The 21944-nt window shown below is 43.9% G+C and overlaps 1 protein-coding gene across 2 annotated transcripts in view; it reads right to left on the reverse strand.

Moving 5' to 3' along the window:
- Positions 1–8718: 8718 nt before the first annotated feature.
- The window catches only part of CRYL1 (crystallin lambda 1), a 175115-nt gene continuing 161889 nt past the window's right edge, over positions 8719–21944 (reverse strand). For both annotated transcript variants that reach the window (XM_068266934.1, XM_068266933.1), the window contains one exon: positions 8719–9072. In XM_068266934.1, the coding sequence (XP_068123035.1) occupies positions 8956–9072 (117 nt within the window). In that variant the 3' untranslated portion in view covers positions 8719–8955. The remainder of the gene's footprint in view (positions 9073–21944) is intronic.

Here is a 21944-nt window from a genome sequence, read left to right on the forward strand (position 1 = left end):
ACCACTGGTAAATGGTTTACTGACCATGGTATTACTGTGCTCAATTGGCCTGCCAACTCTCCTGACCTGAACCCCATAGAGAATCTGCGGGATATTGTGAATAGAAAGTTGAGAGACGCAAGACCCAACAGTCTGAATGAGCTTAAGGCCGCTATCGAAGCATCCTGGGCCTCCATAACACCTGAGCAGTGCCACAGGCTGATTGCCTCCATGCCATGCTGCATTGAAGCAGTCATTTCTGCAAAAGGATTCCCGAACAAGTATTGAGTGCATAACTGAACATAATTATTTGAAGGTTGACTTTTTTTGTTTTAAAAACACTTTTCTTTTTTTTGGTCGGATGAAATATGCTAATTTTTTGAGATAGGAATTTTGGGTTTTCATGAGCTGTATGCCAAAATCATCAATATTAAAACAATAAAAGGCTTGGAACTACTTCAGTTGTGTGTAATGAATCTAAAATATATGAAAGTCTAATGTTTATCAGTACATTACAGAAAATGATGAACTTTATCACAATATGCTAATTTTTTGAGAAGATCCTGTATAGTGATAAACAGAAGAGTGGCCTTTAGTGTCATGGAAGCACTTTTAAAGTGATGCAGGAAGCCCTTTCCTCTCTAACAAGCTGTCACAGGTCAGAGGAACGCCTGGTGCAAACCACTATCACCAGCTTGATAAGTCTATAATACCAAATGCAGTATTTTAGCCCTTTGTGAATTGAAGCTATTGTGGTGAAGACCTTTGCTTATTGAAGACCTTTGCTTATTTTGTGGAAGGAACTGCAATGGAAACATTAAACCAGCAACTGTTGCGGAAATAGTTTTGGATGAGCATGCCCATACAACTGCCCTTCTTAGTAATTTGTTCTCAAAAAGTGAGTCTTCTAATGGACACTTTTATAACCACTCTGTTAATTTACTAATATGATGAAAAGAAAGGTGGTTTTGATCCCTGCATTTGTAATAACTGTAATGTGCTGAAAACTAAAAGAGTGACTGTTTTTACAGAAGCTTTGTTGGACTGCTTATGACTTGCCGATGACAATATATGCAATTTATGGCTAAAAGGTGGCATATGAGAAAGTATAGAACACGTGAATGCTGCAATGTCTAAGTGAGGCTTATTGTTGAAATTTCCATTTCAGATTTAGATCTCAAAGCTGCGGCTTGATTGGTGCAATCAGTTGGCTTTAATCTAAAACTTAAATGTTAGATCTGTGGTGATGGAGGAAGTACTGAAAACAAGAAGATACTAGCAGAGAATGCCAAAGGATTTGGGCACTGAAGCCGAAATGGATGACAAAAGGCGAGCATTAGGGTTAAAGTGATGGTCATGTTTAGGAGAACTCATGGAGAAGCATGTGATCAGTTTGGTCAGCTGATGGATATGCTAGTCTCTGATTTGCTAGCCATGATTATCAAGGCCAGAATTATACTTTTTGTGCCCCTAGACCAGGCATGGGCAAACTTGGCCCTCCAGCTGTTAAGGAACTACAAGTCCCACAATGCATTTGCCTTTATGAGTCATGACTGTGGCTGTAAGACTCCTGCAATGCATTGTGGGACTTGTAGTTCCTTAACAGCTGGAGGGCCAAATTTGCCCATGCCTGCCCTAGACCAAGTATCTTGTGACCCCCCCCCCCCCCGTTTCTTGAGCCGCAGCGCCCCTCCTATTCCAAGTGCTGCCCCTCTTCCATGTGTATCAACCATGTACAGCAGCCCCTTTCTTTCACAAGCAGTTTCCTTGAGTACCAGTTTCGTTTTTCATAGCGTGTTTAGAAACTAGATGGTTGGCACCAGATGCTGGCTGTTAGTGGACACCGTGTATTCACCCCACCTGGAGTTGTGCTCACATAAAGCATGGCAAATGAGTTGTGAAGAGAACAGATGGACCACCAGCTCTGCTTACTAGGATTTATTGCAATTACACAGGCATTACAGGCGTACCAGATAGAGTACAGGCATAGATACCGGCCTGACAGCCGTTTCACGGTAACTACCGCTTTCTCATAGACCACACAGGTATCAGGTGGATTCCTCTGTGGTATTTGAGAAAGCGGTAGTTACCGCAACTTGTTTCCTTTTTCATGTGTTGCTCCCCATTTTCACCCTCATCTTTCATATGTAGTAACCCCTCCTTCATGTCCAGGTGCCACTTGGCCTGCAGATGTCCAAGGCCCGGGCCTTTGTGGCCTTTCCAAAAATCCAGCACATGTGCTAAAGCATGTTATCACAGTAAATCAGAGCTTAGCAAATCTATCAGCGGATCAAAGAAATGACATGAGTTCTAGACAACATGGCCATCACTACTTATCATCTAAGGCAGGCGTCCCCAACCTTTTTCGGCCCGGGACCATGGGGGTGTGAGTTGGTGTCCGGGTTGAGCAGTGTCGTGCGCAAGCATACTTGCCCCAGTATAGGGAGTTTAGTTACCCCAGTATAGCTAGTATAGTGCCTCAGTATGGGTAGTATAGTGCCCCAGTGTGGGTAGTATAGTGCCCCAGTATGGGTAGTATAGTGCCCCAGTATAGCTAGTATAGTGCCCCAGTATGGGTAGTATAGTGCCCCAGTGTGGGTAGTATAGTGCCCCAGTATGGGTAGTATAATGCCCCAGTATAGCTAGTATAGTGCCCCAGTATGAGTAGTATAGTGCCCCAGTATGGGTATTATAATGCCCCAGTATAGCTAGTATAGTGCCCCAGTATGGGTAGTATAGTGCCCCAGTATGGGTAGTATAGTGCCCCAGTATAGCTAGTATAGTGCCCCAGTATGAGTAGTATAGTGCCCCAGTATGGGTAATATAGTGCCCCAGTATAGCTAGTATAGTGCCCCAGTATGGGTAGTATAATGCCCCAGTATAGCTAGTATAGTGCCCCAGTATTAGTAGTATAGTGCCCCAGTATGGGTAGTATAGTGCCCCAGTATAGCTAGTATAGTGCCCCAGTATAGCTAGTATAGTGGCCCAGTATAGCTAGTATAGTGGCCCAGTATGGGTAGTATAATGCCCCAGTATGGGTAGTATAATGCCCCAGTATAGCTATTATAGTGCCCCAGTATGGGTAATATAGTGCCCCAGTATGGGTAGTATAGTGCCCCAGTATGGGTAGTATAGTGCCCCAGTATGGGTAGTATAGTGACCCAGTATGGGTAGTATAGTGCCCCAGCATACGCTCCCTCCTCCGCTGGAGGCCGCTTCCTCTCTTATATTCCCCTTGCCTCCATGTGTGTTATTGTGCATCACAGCAGCGTGCCCCGCGGCTGCTGTGATGAGGCAGGAAGCAGGAGAGTGGTTCCCCTGGTAACGGTGATACACATTGCCGCTACAGGAAGCCGCTCTCCTGCTTTCTGCTCATCACAGCAGCCGCAGGGCGCGCTGCTGTGAAGCACAATAACACACATGGAGGCAAGGGGAATATAAGAGAGGAAGTGGCCGCCAGCTAAGGTAGCAGCAGCGGCGGCCGCGAGGGTGAGGTGGGGGCAAGAGGCTAGACCCGCGGACCACCCGCAAACGGCCCACGGCCCACCAGTGGGCCGCGGACCGGGGACCCCTGAAGGAATAGAGTAGGAGGTTAGATTTAGTAGCTGGGGTTAGAAGGCTAGGTGTCGGGGGGGGGGGGGGGGATTAAGGAAGTTCAGATTAGGCACTACAAAAGCGTTTTCTGTTACAAGTACAAGTACTAATTCGAGTAAGGTAGGAGAGAGAAGGGGATAAATGTTGAAACTCCAGGCAAAAACTACATCCTACAATTGAGTTAGGAAAAAATTAGGTGAATACAAGAGCGATTCCTGACACCCACGCTGATTCACAATTAGTTATGGTCATGTCTAGGAGAACTCGTGGAGAAGCATGTGATCAGTTTGGTCAGGTGATAGATATATAAGTCTCTGATTCGCTAGTGCTGATCATGTGCTAAAGCAGGATGTGATCACCGCAAATCAGAGCTTTCAAAATCTATCAGCTGATCAAACAAATACCATGCCATGCTTATCCACATGTTCTACTAGACATGACCATCACTATTCCCAACCTATCACCAGGAAGAAGGTAGAAATATAAAGAAATAATATTTCTTGGTAAAGACACAATACACTCTATTGACTCAAGAGGTGAATAGGAAACCTTATTTCTATAAAGCCCAAAAAGTATATAGTGGACTCCTCTCTCTTATCAATATAGCCTGCCAGTGCCAGGCAGCTGTCAATGCCCATTAATAACTGCTAAAACACCCAGTTAATGCTCAGCATCTCCTGCAAAAGTGCAAGTTAGTGCCATCATCCTCCCCCCCCCACCTTGCTTCCGGGTTAATGTGCCATGGAGAGGAGGGGTGAGGGCTTTAGCTGAAAGACTGGATTACAGCTCAAGCATGTTTATGCTATTAGGTGAAACGAGTCAGATAAAAAGGGGCCACACACGGACGAGGACATTTGGACACCGTCAAAGGCCGTAAAGTGAATTTGGCAAAAGATGGAGCCCAAATTACGATAAAAACAGTGCAATTCTACCAACAATAGCTGGAAGCTGCATTGCATCTTACCCCCACTGTACAGTGCCGGGGTGGGGAGGTGGCGCACAGCAGGGTGAGCATTTTTGGCTTCACCCTGTGCCCAAATTTCTCAGCGCCCTTTTACATGTGCGAGTGGTAAAGACCTTTGCTTATTTTGGGGAATGAAGTACAATGGAAATGTTGCGGAAATAGTTTTGGATGAGCATGCCCATACAACTGTCCTGCTGAGTAATTTGTACAACAACAGTGAAAGCTTCTAATGGACAGCTTTATAATATTATATTATCTGGTAATTTACTAATATAATGAAGACAAAGGCTGTTTTGATCTCTGCGTTGGTAATATCTGTAATGTGCTGAAAACAACATGAGTGACAGTTTTTACAGAAGCTTTGTTGGACTGCTTATGACTTGCTGATGACAATGTATGCATTTTTTATGGCTAAAAGGTGGGATATGAGAACATTTGTTAACACGTGAATGCTGCACTGTCCATATGAGGCTTATTACTGAAATCTCCATTTGAGATTTAGATCTCAAAGGAAACACAAAGCTGTTGGTTGATTGAATCCGTTGGCTTTAATGTAAAACTAAAATGTTAGATCTGCAGGCTGGATTTATATTTGTTTCACCCCTAAGCCAACCTTCTTGTTGCAGCCCCCTCTTCTACACAAGACATCCATGTACAGTAGCCCCTCTCTTTCATACACAGTTCCCTTGGCTAGCAGATATCATCCATGTGTTTCTTCACATTTGCAGCCTCCCTATTCCATTTGCAGACTCCTTTTCCATACCCAGAAACACCTCTTTTATATCCAACCGCCCCTTGATCAGCAGCCGCCCAAGGCCCTTGTAGGAGGTTACAATTAGTAGCTGCGGTTAGAAGGCTGTGGGAGGCGTTGCACCACAATATCAGCCATATAGATGTCCCTGATGATCTATTTGAGAAAAGGAAAAGATTTCTCATGGGAAAGGGGTTATCGGGTACTGATTGGAATGAAGTTCAATCCTTGGTTACAGTTCCTCTTTAAGGAGAGATAAACCCGAGAGTTCAGCCATGGGTTACTTCACCTCCCTGGCGTTCTATTAAGATCGCCAGGGCGGCTGCGGGAGGGTTTTTTTTAAATAAAAAAAAAACTGTTTCATGCAGCCAACTAAAAGTTGGCTGCATGAAAGCCCACTAGAGGGCGCTCCGGAAGCGTCATTCTGATCGCCTCCGGCGACCAGAATAAACAAGGAAGGCCGCAATGAGCAGCCTTCCTTGTTTTGCTTACATTGTCGCCATAGCGACGAGCGGAGTGACCTCCGATCCAGCCCTTAGCGCTGGCCGGAACTTTTGTTCCGGCTGCGCAGGGCTCGGGCGGCTGGGGGGACCCTCTTTCGCCGCTGCTCGCGGCGGATCGCCGCAGAGCGGCGGCGATCAGGCAGCACATGCGGCTGGCAAAGTGCCGGCTGCGTGTGCTGCTTTTTATTTCACTAAAATCGGCCCAGCTGGGCCTGAGCGGCGACCTCCGGCGGTGATGGACGTGTATATTCGTCCATACCGCTGAGGAGGTTAAGTCATTTAAGGAGAGATAAATTCTCAGTTAAAGGGACACTTAAGTCTATAAAAAAAAAAAAGGAGTTTTACTCAGCTCTGCGTAATATGTTGGCGCTTTATAAATACAATAAATAAATAAATAAATACTCACCTGGGGCTTGCACCAGCCTCCTGCAGCTGTCCCGGTGCCCACGCAGTCTCACTCCGATGCTCCTGGCCCCGCCGACAGCCACTTCTGTTTTTGGTGACAGGCGCCGACAGGCCTGGGAACGCTAGTGATTCTTCGCGTTCCTGGTCGCAATAGCGCCCTTTATACTGCTATTGTGGCCAGGAACGCGAAGAATCACTTGCGCTTCCAGGCCTGTCGCCGAAAACGGAAGTGGCTGCCGGCTGGAGACAGGAGCATTGGAGCGAGACTGCGTGGGCACCGGACAGCTGCAGGGGGCTGGTGGAAGCCCCAGGTGAGTAAAAATCATTTTTTTTAATAGACTTTAGTGACCCTTTAAGTAAAGTAAGATAATTCAGTCCAGTCAGGCCACGACTTTTAAAGATGCAGACTAGTGATTCTTTTCTAGCAGGATAGACAGGTTTCACACATGACCGAGTCTCACGACAGACTGCAGAGCATCTGCAAAGTCTTACAAAGCTCTTCAGAAACCTTCTTCGCCTGTTTTGCTGCGGCCAACCCCTAACTCGGCAGCCACCAATTAGGCCCTACTTTTCCATCTCCTAAACCTTTCTAATGGTCATAACTGAGATAGGTAGCCTTACTTACTGGCCAAGAGAGAGGACTAGAATGTGAGGCCATACCTGTCTTTAACCATTGAGAGTCATTACAGGTTTGTAGTGCACTCTATTAATGGTAACAATAATCCTAATAATAATCCTAACATTTGTATAGCGCTTTTCTCCTGTTGGACTCAAAGCGCTCAAGAGCTGCAGCTACTAAGGGCTCAAGGGGCCACCCTGCAGTGGTAGTCTTATGCCGGGAATACACGGGACATTTCCGCGGCTCGATTATGCCGCCAGATCGATTCCTGCTCGTCCCCGCGGGCGATTCTCTTATCTTCTGCTCGTTTTCCTTATCTTTTTCTATTGTCCCGCCCGTGGTATTGAGCGCGGAATCGATCCGGCGGGTGATCGGACACGTCGGAAATGATTAAACGAGCCATCTAATGGCTCGATCGAGCCGCGGAAATGCCCCATGTATTCCCGGCATTATGCCTAATACACACCATACAATGTTCTGTCATGCTGGGCATACACAGGTCGACCCGGCGGCTCGATTAGCCGCAGGATCGACTCCCGTTGCGTCCCTGCGGCCGTCCGGATCGATTCCTGCTCGTCCCCGGGGATCGAGCGGGGAATCGATCCGGCAGGTCATCAGACCTGTCGGATATTATCAATCGAGCCATCAGCGGCTCGATTGATAAGGGAAAAACGAATAGTGTAAGCTCAGCATAAGATTTACCTGCCAGATAGATAATTTTCAACATGTTGGAAATTGTCTATCTAACCATCTATCTGCCTAGCAATTAAGCATTGTTCTACTCAGCCGGAGATAACTAGAAGACAATGCACCAGAGATAATGACCAGTCTCTACCAGTACTTTACAGAAAATAATCTAATTACACAAAATATAACAGGACATTGTATGGTGTGTACTAGGCATTACCCTAGGACTTCTTACTGAATAGGTACTGACCCTAGCTAGGATTCGAACCCTGGTCTCCCATGTAAAAGGCAGAGCTCTTAAGTATACTATCCAGCCACTACAAATACAGTACACATATATGTGTAGTTTAGAATGTAATAAACAGGGGTGTAACTACAGGGAAGCAGCCCCTGCAACTGCAGGGGGGCCCTGAGCTGTGGAGGCCCCACCTACTACATCACTCCCTTGGATATAGGTGCCCATCCTTCAGATCAGGTGTTTTTGTAGCCATACTTGTTATGGGTGTGAAAATTACAATGTCCACACTGGCTTTATGACCCTTGTACGATGGGCCTCCAGGCTGCGACGGTCATACGTGGCTGGCAAGGGCAATGGTGGGGGCTACATCAGGAGGCGTATCTGGGTAATATGGCAAACACTGAAATTGCACCCCATATCCATTTGCGTACTATAGCAATTGTGCCCGATACTGAAGGTGTCCCTCCAGTAATGATATTCAGAGGTTTCCACCCCAGTACTGATAGCCAGAGGTGTCCCCCCCCCCCCCCAGTATATGTAGTGAGAATTAAACCCCCCAATATTGTTAATAGAGGTAGCCCCAGTGTAGGTATCGAGAGTTAGCTGCCCAATATAAGTAGCCAGGTAGCCAGAGTAGCTCTTCCTGTATAGGTATTCAACCAGTGTAGGTTGCCCTCCCAGCATAAGTAATTAGTCGAGTGCCCCCCCCCCCCGTATAAGTAGCCCCCCAGTATAGATTGCCAAGTATAAGTAACGTGCGGCATTTCTCAATATGGTGATTGAGCTGTTGGGAAGAAGGGGCAGCCATGGCCGCCCATGGTACTGTGGCGCCTATGGCACAAGCCATGCCTGCACCTCTCTAGATACACCCCTGGGCTCCATGATTTATAGTTACGCCCCTGGTAATAAACCTCTTTTTCCCCTTGGAGTTTGTGTCTAAAACTGAAGACACACCAGTGAATTGTACCATCACATGCATTTGATCACTATGTGCAAAAGCCCTTTTATTATGCCTTTAAAATTCATTGCATAAGAGAGGTATATTTTTCCAATCCGAATTGCACAATCTTATCTGGTCCTAATGTATTCGCTGCGCGTTTCTTTCCAGAGAACTCTGCAATGCCCTTTGGCAGCAGCCCAGCAGCTTTGTGCCAGCAAAGGGGATTAACATACTGTGCACTGAATGACACTCTGAATCATCCAGATGTAAACACATCATTCATTTTTCTTCACTTCTTTCTTCAGCTTGGCTAGGCGACTCAGACACGAATCTCTCCATTCCCTCCGCGCCTTCAGCTGCTCACTTTTATCACCTTGGTCGTCCCACAATGCCTGAAAACAAGCAAAATAGATTGAATCATCCCTGGCTAGATGGTTACAGAAATCAGTTTCACATGGATCTGATCCAAACTACTGTGCACACATCACAATGTGTAAGAGATTTGTGTTACAGCATCGCATGATGCAAGGAGGTTAGAGTTACACCAACATCCCAATGCGGTCTTCTACTGCAATGTTTTCCCAACCTGTCCTCAAAGCCAACCAACAGTTCACGTCTTTTAAAGAGGAGCTGTTAGGTATAAGGTCTCAGAGAAAATAAACACATATATCAGTAGCTAAAGATTGGCTGTACTTACATTACATATGCATTTCACTGTCCACGTTTGGATTTCACAGAATTTTTATATAGTATATGCAGAGATAGATGCTCCTGACAGCTCATGGCAGGCTCCATGTTTTTCTGCCAAATGTGTCGTCATGTCCTGCCTGCTTCCTGATCACAGAGGAGCTCGTACAGAATAACACAGTGTGCAGTGAATATTAATGAGCCATGTGGCTAGGAACAATAGCTGACTCCTGCAGTGTACTCTGCCCCGAGATTTATCAGTGCTTCGCGCTGGACTGATTAGAAAGCTGCTGTAACGTCTCATTAGCAGCCGAGGGGAGGGCCCCAGAATGCTTTGCAGTTTACTATGCGGCTTGCGTCCTTATGGGTCTATAACAGCCTTTAAGATAAGCACACATCAAAGGTAACTGAGATTTTTATCTTCACTAATGGCTTTCTGGCTTCCTTCTAAACTGTTTAACACAGGAGAATAGAGGTTTAAATTAGCTTCTGCAGCCTGACAGTTACTCTTTAAAGCAAATCTGAAGCGAAAATAAACATGTGAGATGATGAATTGTATGTGTAGTACAACTAAAGGTGCCCATACACTTATTGAATTTCCCGCCGATAGACAGCAGACTAGATCACTGTGCTCGAATCTGTTGTGAAATTGATGCGCAAGCGGTGACCGACCGATTTCTGTCCGAAATCGATCGATCCCATCGATCTGTTCGCACGGAAAATTTTGCTTGACTGCCGGCGGCTTGGGAGTGCGTCGATAGCGGCGTTCGAATGTCCGACGACCGACGCTAGCGGCAATACATTACCTGTTCCGTCGGTCCCTTCCCCGCACTGGACTCCGGCTGGCTTCACTTACTTCCTGTCGGGGGAAGTTTAAAACCATCTTAGCGGTATGGACGAGCTCAGCTCGTCCATCACCGCCGATGGCTGCCGCTCAGGCCCTGCTGGGCCGATTTTGCTCAAATAAAGAGCAGCACACGCAGCCGGCACTTTGCCAGCCGCGTGTGCTGCCCGATCGCCGCCGCTCTGCGGCAATCCGCCGCGAGCAGCGGCGAAAGAGGGTCCCCCCAGCCGCCTGAGCCCTGCGCAGCCGGAACAAATAGTTCCGGCCAGCGCTAAGGGCTGGATCGGAGGCGGCTGACGTCAGGACGTCGGCTGACGTCCATGACGTCACTCCGCTCGTCGCCATGGCGACAGGAGAAGCCAAACACGGAAGGCTGCTCATTGCGGCCTTCCGTGTTACTTCTGGCTGCCGGAGGCGATCGGAAGAACGCCTCCGGAGCGCCATCTAGTGGGCTTTCATGCAGCCAACTTTCAGTTGGCTGCATGAAATAGTTTTTTTTTTATTTAAAAAAAACCCTCCCGCAGCCGCCCTGGCGATCTTAATAGAACGCCAGGGTGGTTAAACAGTGGAGCGCCCTCTACTGTTTAAAAGTGAAGCTGAAGCCCAGAGCGGTGAAGAGACAGCGGAGACCGGGGACTCGCGCCGGCCGGATCAGGTAATGTATGCAGGGGGCGGCGGTAGCGGCAGCTCCACAGATTGTGAATCGATTTCATAGTGAAATCGATTCAAAATCTGTTTGCAGTGTAGGCAGCCAATAGATCCCTTTTTGTTTAGATTCGATCACAGAGGGATCTATCTGCTGGTCGATCTGGTGGCAATCGACCAGTGTATGGCTGCCTTAAGAAATAGAACATTAGTAGCAATGAAAAGAGTCTCATTGTTTTCCAGTATAGGAAGAGTAAAAAAAAAACAAGAAACGGTTATCTAAGCAAAAGAGCTTCTCTGAGCTATTGGACTACTGAGGCAGCTTGAGAAAAGGTTTTACTGCAGGAAAGTTTAAAGGGCCATTACTTCTGCCTTGTTTTTGTAGCTTAAAAGAGAGAGTCCGGTTTTAAAATGGCAACTGTGACAGAATGGCACAATGTTATTATAAAAAAAAAGAAAAGAAAAAAGCTATATAGCTGAAAATAAAAATAAGAGACAATTTTCTTTGCCACAAATGTTTTATTCATTATCTGTACTACACAAACAATTCAAGCAGCTGATAAGACTGATAAGAAGTCAATTCAACATTTGGATTGACTTCTTATCAGTCTTATCAGCTGCTTGAACAATAGCAAGAGATTTTTTTAGGTGTTTCACAAGAAAAGTTGTGAGAGCCTAAAAGACCTCTGTTGAGTGTGTGTATGGGGCTTAAGACCCCAAATTGGAGTTTTAATCCCATCAAATATCATTTAAAGGACACCCGAGGTGAAAATAAACGAATTAAATAAACAATTGTATCTATCCTCCTTCTCCTAAAAATGACTTTTTAAGATAATCCACAGTTTTATTTTATATTTAAATCTACTTTTTACGTTTTTAATGTTTTTTGTTTTTGCTCAATGACACGTCCATTGAAGTATGAACACAAATCTATGAATTATTGACCCTTTTTATCTCTTTCCTGCTCTCAGAAGCCATTTTCTGCTAGGAAAGTTTTTTATAGTAGTATACAGTATATACCGGTAGTTTATAGTAATTTCTTATCAGTGAGGGTCACACTGTAAACTGACCCAGTCCTGACTCAGATAGGAACTGCCAATTACATACCTGATGTTTAAAGTGGACCTAAACTAAAAATACAAGATTTCAGAAATAAAATCTATTTTCTAAATTATAATAATAAATAGCAACCTTTTTTCAGCTGCATGATGACAAATATAAAATATTTTACATTTAATGGAGAAACTCCTCCCTTCCTTTCATATTGCCGGCAAATAATCCGGCAAGCTGGTGGAGTAGATGGTGTCCAGCAAAGGAGGAATTGCTAATGGCTGCCACCTGTATAACCCTAGTTATGCAAAGAGAAGGGTGAAAAGCATGCACTGAAATGCTCATAGGCTTGAAGGAGTGTTTATTTATATTTGTATGCTGCAGAGTGGTGCAACTAAATATTTTGAATTTAAAAAATGTTTGGTTTGGGTCCGCTTTAACTCTTTCAGGCAGGGAAAGAAATAAAGGAACACAGCATAGTTATTTGTGTGCTAGGTACTCTACATACACATGTCTATCTTATCATGTCACGTCACCTCGGGTATCCTTTAAGGCACATAGGTCAGGCATTGACAGGAGCATAAGTGGGTTGCCTGCATTGTCTGTGCAGTCTGAGGACAGATTTTAGGAAACCATTGTGTTATAAATAAATACAGTCATTTTTTAAGGTTAAATACAATTTGGAACAAAGCCTTTGGGCATGATTTACAAAGCTTTTTCACCTGTTTCCCTCTGTTTTCACCTTATCTACCATATGTTACTTTTTTAAGCTCCCGAAGAGTAAAAATATAATAGAATTGCGGTAAGAAAAGTAATATTGAAATTAAGTTAATCAGGAATAACTGACTTTGAGTGATTATTTTGCTTGTATATGTGCTGAGAAGGCTATTTTTATCAAATAGGTAATAAAGAAGTCATTTATGAGAAGTTTTGTAAATAGAGCACATAGTGTGGGAAGCTTACAAATGTTGATAAATCAGGCTGCTACACATTTCCAAAAGCAATGCATTAAAGCAGGACTGTCGGCCATAAAATCAAATTCCATTTACCCACTGCTCTGTGTTTATAATGCAGCCAGTAACCCGACCCTGCATTGCAAGCACCCCAATCTATTCAGAAATGTTTCTGCTGTAATAAGTCTTATCTAAGTCATCCTGGCTCTATTTGGTACATTGCCGACAAGAAGGAAGCTTGTCATCTTCCCTCCCACATTCCTGCTCCTCACTGATTGGCTGAGGGCAGTTCAGTGAAATAAGATCTATGCTGTGCTCTCATGTGTTTACAGAGCAAGCTAGATATGACAGTGCAGTTTCCAGGAGAAAAAAAAAGTAAGGGAGGGAATGACATCAGAATTGGCTTCAGTCAGTGGGAATTAAGATGGAAAATGCCATAACCAATTTTCTCTTTATTTACTATAAACATTCACTGAAAATAACAGTGGACAGTACAATAAAAATGTTATATAAGTAGAACAAGTATCCATCTATTTATATATGTGTTTTTTGTTACTGGCATAGCATAGCTGCCTGTCCCCGCTGCTTTAAGCCTATCAAATGCATTTAGTCCATACAGGCCATGTGAGAACAGAGATAGATTAAGATAAAATGCGGCCCTAGGCCAGGTAGCAGCTTTGGCTACCCCTTATGTTTTTTTGGGTCATCTGAGGTGGAGAGGGGTCATCTGAGGTGGCAGATGGGCCTCTTAAAGCCCACTAGGCCCCAGGCACCTGCTTAGGTTTCCTTGTGGATGACCCTGCTCTGTGTAAGAGCGACAAGGAGATATTCTCCATATATGGCATTTTAGATATTCTGATTGTGGTCCAAAAACTTACAGAAGTATACGTCGCAAGTCAGGGGAAACCCAGAATTTTTAAGGGGGGGGATTCCTGAAAAGTCTCCCTCAGTCACGCACAATACAGTATAATAATATGGTAGGACATCATGCTGGATACACATAATGCAATTTCCTGTCCGACTGACAGGATCTGACAATTTTTTCCTAAATGTCTGATCTGCTCCCAATCGACAACAGGATCGATCAGGAGCACTTTGGATACAGATAATAATGAGGACAACTGACATTGGTAATGAAGGGGAAAGTAAAGCATTCACCCAGCAGGGCACAGGGCTGTGCTCATACCTTACTCTGTGCTCTGTCCAGTTCCCCAGAGCTGCTCCATTCTCTGTACATACACTGCTGCTTCATGCTCTGTACACATGCTGCTGCTCCATCCAAAGTCAACTGTAGCAGGGAAAGAAAGGGGGCGGTGCCGTGAGCTGCAGTATACCTGCAGATATTTGGGTGTCTCAACTTGTGCCTGTCCCCAAACACTGCACCAGCCCTGGTCTGAGGGGGGATTCTGGGCAGCTGTAATCCCCCCCGACGTTTGCCTATGCAAGTGACCACATCACTTTTCTATGACACCTAAACAATTTTTATAAGAAAACATAAAAGAAGCGTATCTTAACCACTTAAGCTCTCAGTCGTTTTCACTTTATGCATCCGAGCAATGTTCACCTCCCATTCATTCGCCTATAACTTTATCACTACTTATCACAATGAACTGATCTATATCTTGTTTTTTCCGCCACTAATTAGGCTTTCTTTGGGGGGTACATTTTGCTAAGAGCTACCTTACTGTAAATGCATTTTGACAGTAAGAATAAGAAAAAAACGGAAACAATTCATTATTTCTCAGTTTTCGGCGATTATAGCTTTAAAATAATACATGCCTCCATAATTAAAACCCACGTATTGTAATTGCCCATTTGTCACGGTTATTTCACCGTTTAAATTATGTCCCTATCACAATGTATGGCGACAATATTTTATTTGGAAATAAAAGAGCATTTTTCCCGTTTTGCATCCATCACTATTTACAAGTTTAAAATAAAAAAAATATAGAAATATTTCATTTTTACATAGATATTTAAATAGTTTAAACCCTTAGGTAAATATTTATGTGTTGTTTTTTTTTTTAAATTGTAATGTTTTTTTTTTTTATTAAACATTTTATGTGGGTATTTTTGGGAGGGGGGGAAGTAAATAGTTTTTATTTAGGGAAAAATTTGTGTAGTGTAATTTTTTTTTTTTACTTTTAGATGTAGTTTTACTCTTTGGCCACAAGATGGCCAAAGAGTTTGTTTACATGACGTCACTCTAAGCGTACAATGTACGCTTAGAGGGACATAGTCTCAGAAAAAGCGTAGCTTCCGAGAGAAGCTGTCGCTTTTTCAGCGGGGGAGAGGAATCAGTGATCGGGCACCATAGCCCGATACATTGATTCCGTGGCTACCGAATCCGCGGCCGGGAGTGCGCGCGCGCGATCGGCCGCGGGAGTGCACGGGAGCGCGCCTGTGCTCCTTGACGTTTTTATACGTCAAGGAGGACAAAGTCGTTAATACAGCTAATAAATGTAGCTAAAAATTGTATCCTGTGTTTGTGGAGACAGCCTCATCTGCCGATAGTTAGGTAAAAGATCATGAAAATGTACAGTTTTTGGCATAATCTTACAGGATCTTTCAATAACTTTCAAAAGACAGCTTTTGCCAAAAATGGTTCTATTGAATTGAGTTTATCCATTTCCCATAAATATCGCTTGGGGACCTGGGATGTAGCGAATTGAACCTTCACATAATATGCTTCAGGTTTTTTTTAATATAATGGGCTCTCCCTTATTCTCATATTCACCCTAAAGTCACAGAAATTTTTCCTTCCCTTGTTTCAACCTCTATTCTTCCTCTGAAAATGAATATCATTACTGAGAGCTGATAAGTAGACAAGACAAGACACAGAACATTTATATCGTATTTTTCTCCTGGCAGACCTCAAAGTGCCAGAGCTGCAGCCACTAGGGAGCGCATAATAGGCAATAGCAGTGTTAGGGATTTTGCCCAAGGTCTCCTACTGAATAGGTGCTGCCTTACTGAACAGGAAGAGCTGAACCCAGGTCTCCTATGTCTTAACCAGTACACTATCCAGCTACTGATAGATGGAATTTACAGTATATCGTGTTGTGTAGTTGAACATCTGACTGTGACATCAGAGCTCCGACCATCTTCACAGTTTCAATATGAAGTTTTCAGTCTCTGTCTGTTCGAATTGTTATACTCCACCCATTATGCAACTCTCTCAGCTGTTCTAAATAATAATAACAATGATCATGAGGATAATAATAACAAATAGAATGCAGTCTGTCCAGATCTTATCAGCTTAATCTGAAGCAAAAGCAATATCAGTGTAAGCTGGAAACCTGACTGCCTTCAGTTTTTACTTCCTCTTCTGCACATACAACAAAGTGTGGCCATTTATTTTTAAATCACATCCCAGGAAATAAACTGTTGCACACCATGAGTGGCCTATAGTTACCTTACAATACCTGAAGTTTTGCAGAAGTTATGGCCACATTAGTGCTCCAGTTAAGGTAGCCATACACCTATCGATTCTGACTCAATCAAAGCGATAGACTTTATTGAACTTCAGTGCTTATTTTCAGTGGATGTCTTATATTTCTATGAACACACAAGTTCCTGTTCTGTGTGTCGTCCTGCCTTCCCATTGTGCCACCTATTCCTCTACGGCAGGGGTGCCCATTAGGTAGATCGCGATCTACCGGTAGATCGCGAAGGCCTTCATGGTAGATCCCGACCCCACTATATTTTCCATTCTGTATATACAAGTGTGCTCCTAAAATTGTACATAGGTAGATCACTTTGACTTGCTAATTTTTAAAAGTAGCTCACAAGCCGAAAAAGTGTGGGTACCTCTGCTCTACGGGAACACTTGTGTGCCCATGTGTCCCCCTTGTACCTTTAGTGTCCTCCTGGTGTCCTCCTCTATCCCCTGCCCTTGTGTCTTCCTATGCCTTCTACTGTCCCCCATGCCCTCCGATATCCCTTTGCATTCTCTTCTTTTCCCCATTTCCATGCCGCTGTGTACCTGAGCTTCAGCCTATGGGGAAGAAGTACGGCAATTGGTGTCTCTGGGCTTCAGTAATAATATAAGTGGTCTTACTTTTTCCTCTTACTGCCACTAGGGCTTACTTTCAGGGTAGGGCTTGCTCAAAATTCTTGCTAGGGCTTACTTTTGGGGGATGTCTTCATTTCGGGGAAAGAGGGTAGTGTACTTGTTAGGCGGTGAGGTACAGATGCTGTTGACCGCCCCACTGCGATACGGACCACCCAAGCGCAGAGTCTAAGTGACCACGGGTCTTCACCCACGACCCATTGAGGGGGAAGCAGGACCACAATCCCTTGAGGGGAGAGTGGTTACTTCGCTGCCTAGTGCCCACCAGGTTGCGCTTGAAATGATCCCACAGAGGGTTGGAGAACAGTTGACGTCTCGATGAGGAGAGCCAGTAACAGATGCTCAAGGTCGTGGACAGGCCGAGGGTCAGGACAGGCAGAGATCTGAAAGGTTGAGGACAAGACGAGATCAGAGCAGGCTGCGATCAGACGTAATCAGGAAACAAGCCAAAGGTCAGGACGGGCAGTGATCAGGAGTAGTCAGGAACAAGCCAAGGTCAATACCGGAATAACAATCAGAATATACTCAAGTTACAAGGCACAACGCTGTAAGAACTAACAGCACTGCTCCAAGGGGCAGAGCTGTTTAAATAGAGGATTTTGGCGCCAATAATTACGCTGCGCGTGCGCGCCGCTTTGTGCACGCGCGCGACCCTTTGCACGCAGTGCGCGTGACTTTGCGCGCAACGCCGTGCACGCCAGAACACCAGAGGCAGCAATAAAACTCAATGCGCGCGCGCGCGCTCGTAACAACACGCTCGCGGGAACACCGGACAGGACCAGGACGGTAAGTATGACAGTACTGTGCATAATTTGGTTGGGGAAGCACTTTATACACCAGTCTGGCTGATTAAGAGAAGAACAGCAACCAGTTCAATATTTAGGACTGTCAATGCAGCACCTGCTGCTAATTCCCAGCCACAGTTTCACTCAAAGGATCCTGTAACTGCCACAAGGCAAATCAGAGTGGTCTACCGCTCTATTTTTAACCACCAAAAATGTTACCACATTCACTTGGGAAAGTCAGCAAAACTGAATGTCACAAAAAATGTAAACAATTCTCTATCATTATAAGAGCAAAGTTCCCAGACTAGTGGGTCTTCCTTTCTCCATGTGATTGATAACATAAGTATTCTCTATGGAGCCACCTTATCTAGGACTTTCCTATACTTACAACTATTGACATTTACACCTGGCAAGCAGAGCATAAATACCATTTTCATTTGATGCATTTCTTACTACAGACCGCCTCTTCCTTTCAAAAATGACTATATTATTACTACCCCCACTGAAAAAGGCACATGCCCATATATTTAAGGTTATTCAGAAATTAAACCAAACTGCATTCCTGCCATGTTCAGCGAGACCACAACCAAATAGTAAAGCGTTAATTTTATTTAAAATTAATTAAAACAACACGATAGACTGCTAGGGGCTGGAAGAAGCTGCATGTAAGTAAATATAATCTTTCCTCCCCCAGCTTTGATATCCTTTAAGAAAACATGCAAACAATTGCTGCGTTACTGAGTTTCTTCAATCCTAACTTTTTTGCTTTTATTTTTTTTTAATTTATGTAAAGAGACACTGAAGCGAAAAAAAAAATGATGATTTGTATGTGTAGTACAGCTAAGAAATAAAACATTAAGATCAGATACATCAGTCTAATTGTTTCCAGTACAGGAAGAGTTAAGAAACTCCAGTTGTTATCTCTATGCAAAAAAGCCATTAAGCTCTACCACTTTCAAAGTCGTGTAGAGGGCTGTCTTCTGACTTTTATTATCTCAACTGTTAGTGAACAAATTTCTTTTGCTCTGCCAGAGGAGAGGTCATTAGTTCACAGGCTGCTCTGAAAGAATCATTTTGAATGCTGAGTGTTGTGTAATCTGCACATATTATAGAATGATGCAATGTTAGAAAAAACACTATATACCTGAAAATAAAAACATGAGAATATTTTCTTTGCTGCTAATCTTCTAGTAATTATTCATAGTACACAACCAATTCATTATATCATATTTTTTTTCGCTTCAATGTCTCTTTAACAAAACATGTGTTTCTGGTAGGAATGGTGAATGAGATGCAAATAATTTTAAATTTCTGCAGAATCATGCAAATTCCGTATGCAAATTTATGCAGCTTGAAAATGAACTAATTAAATGGAGGTAAAATTGTATTGGTTCTTTTTTCAAGGCGAATAAATTTGCATACAAAATTGTGCATAACCCTGCACCAACTCAAAATTATTTGCGTCTCATTGACTATCCCTATTTTCTCATCAATCTATTGCCCCGTCCTGACTTATGGGAAACCAGGTATTTGCTTAGTAACAGTTATTTATTATGTTTGCTATGGGTGTAACTTTTTGCAAGGTACTTTTTTAACAAAAGTTATCACTGATATGTGCTTAAAGAGAACCAGAGACGGAGCACCCTCATGCATTTTACCATATATATCAATGGGAACATGACAGTAAACACCTACCCTGCTCTTTGTTTCATTCTTCTCTGCTAAATCTGCCTGTTATCAGCCCTGATAAGAATCCCCGACTGAGCATTCAGTCTAGCTTTCACCAGAATGATTATAGCTGAGTCAGTCTTGTGTGATGTCTTTTCAAGCCCAAGTCTGCCCCTTGTGGCTTTGCTTTGCTGCTTTGAGGATAAATAGCAGCAAAGCAGAGCCACAAGGGCTCATATCAGGGCTGATAACAGGCAGATTTAGCAGAGAAAAATGAAGCAGAGTAGGTGATAACTGTCATGTTCCCATTGATCTATATGGTAAAATACATGGAGGGTGCTTCGTCTCTGGTTCCCTTTAACCCATATGTATAGATTTTTTAATAAACAAATCACTGTACTTTTCTTAGTTTATTACATGCCCAACTACTATTAAACTGCATAGCTATACAGTATATTTACAATTGGCTGGCAGCCATAGTAATTTCATTGCTGCAATGTTCTCTGTAAAACACTGCAAAAATCTGTCAGCGCTACATAAATGCCAATTAATAATAAAAAGGAATAAAAGACTTCCTTTAGGCAGTCTTCAGATGCTGACCTGATAAGTGTGCTCTTGAAGGAGAGTGAGTATCAAAAGCTATTTATTTAATGCTACACTTCAAAGATCACCAAGCAGTTAAGTGGCTGGTCAGTTGCTCCTACTGCCAACACTGACATTTGAAATACAAAAGAAAACTGCTGGAAGCTCCGCCCACAGAATTCAGACCTGTTCTAGAACAACTGCCAAGTATGTGTTCTTCAGAACCAGCTTTCATGATCCCTTCAGGGTTTACGCACTAAAGGATCAGATTGCTAATAAAACAAACCTGACCTCTGATAGATCCAGTGACAAAAGATCTGTCAGAGATTTCCCCAACATGCATTCCACAGGAAAATTCTCAGATAGATTGGATTGTTCGTGGACACTGGGCCCTGCAAGGGTTAACTAAATGTGGCAATTTTTGAATCATGAAAGTTATTTGGCTGTGGCTTTGCAGCAGCAATGGTGCTGTGTCCTATTCAGAAATGGACACTGCATCCATTGGAAATGAGCCTTTTCTCTAGTCTATCTAGAGCACTCATGAGATCGCCTGATCACACCCTTGTCTATGAATACTTTCACTTTCCTGTTTGGTTCGGAGGAAATTTGTTGCAAAACAACATTTCTGTCATCAGATTTACAGAAGCAGTCATTCCATAGCAAATTCCACATGATAGACCCAGGGCTGTGACTCAGTGAATACAGAAAGCTACACCAGTGTTTGTTCTAGAGCCATAATGCGCAGACCCCAGGACCATCTACAACAGTGGTCCTCAAACTACGGCCCGCGGCCTGCATATAGAATAGCCATGCTGGCACCACCCATCCACATACTGTAGAAGCCAATGAGCAGTCATTCGCTGGCTTCCAATCCAATTCTGCATCAGGTGACACTGATGTCCAACTGGACTCCAGGCAGGTTGTCACCTGGGTATGCTTCACTGTCTGGTGCACAAAGACGTTCTTCGGGCGCCGCATGACTGAATGGCTGCTGCTGGGAGTTCTCCTCCGGGCATGATTGGGGGGAAATCAATACCTAGATTCATAGTAATGTTTTTCAATATAATTTTATGTATGTTCCGGCCCACCAGCAGTCTGAAGTAGGTTAATCCGGTCCTTGACCGAAAAAGTTTTGGGGCACCTGATCTACAATATAACCACACAGTGATGCCACAGCAGGATTCTTGCCTATAGCCATAATGTACAGACCCTGGAACCTTGTACAATATCACCACACAGTGATGCCACAGCAGGATTCTTGCCTATAGCCATAATGTACAGACCCTGGAACCTTGTACAATATCACACACAGTGATACCACAGCAGGATTCTTGCCTATAGCCATAATGTACAGACCCTGGAACCTTGTACAATATCAACACACAGTGATGCCACAGCAGGATTCTTGCCTATAGCCATAATGTACAGACCCTGGAACCTTGTACAAGATCAACACACAGTGATGCCACAGCAGGATTCTTGCCTATAGCCATAATGTACAGACCCTGGAACCTTGTACAATATCAACACACAGTGATGCCACAGCAGGATTCTTGCCTTTAGCCATAATGTACAGACCCTGGAACCTTGTACAATATCACACACAGTGATGCCACAGCAGGATTCTTGCCTATAGCCATAATGTACAGACCCTGGAACCTTGTACAATATCACACACAGTGATGCCACAGCAGGGTTCTTGCCTATAGCCATAATGTACAGACCCTGGAACCTTGTACAATATCACACACAGTGATGCCACAGCAGGATTCTTGCCTATAGCCATAATGTACAGACCCTGGAACCTTGTACAATATCACACACAGTGATGCCACAGCAGGATTCTTGCCTATAGCCATAATGTACAGACCCTGGAACCTTGTACAATATCACACACAGTGATTCCACAGCAGGGTTCTTGCCTATAGCCATAATGTACAGACCCTGGAACCTTGTACAATATCACACACAGTGATGC

This window comes from Hyperolius riggenbachi, chromosome 2, assembly GCF_040937935.1.
Source record: "Hyperolius riggenbachi isolate aHypRig1 chromosome 2, aHypRig1.pri, whole genome shotgun sequence".
Lineage (NCBI taxonomy): Eukaryota > Metazoa > Chordata > Amphibia > Anura > Hyperoliidae > Hyperolius > Hyperolius riggenbachi.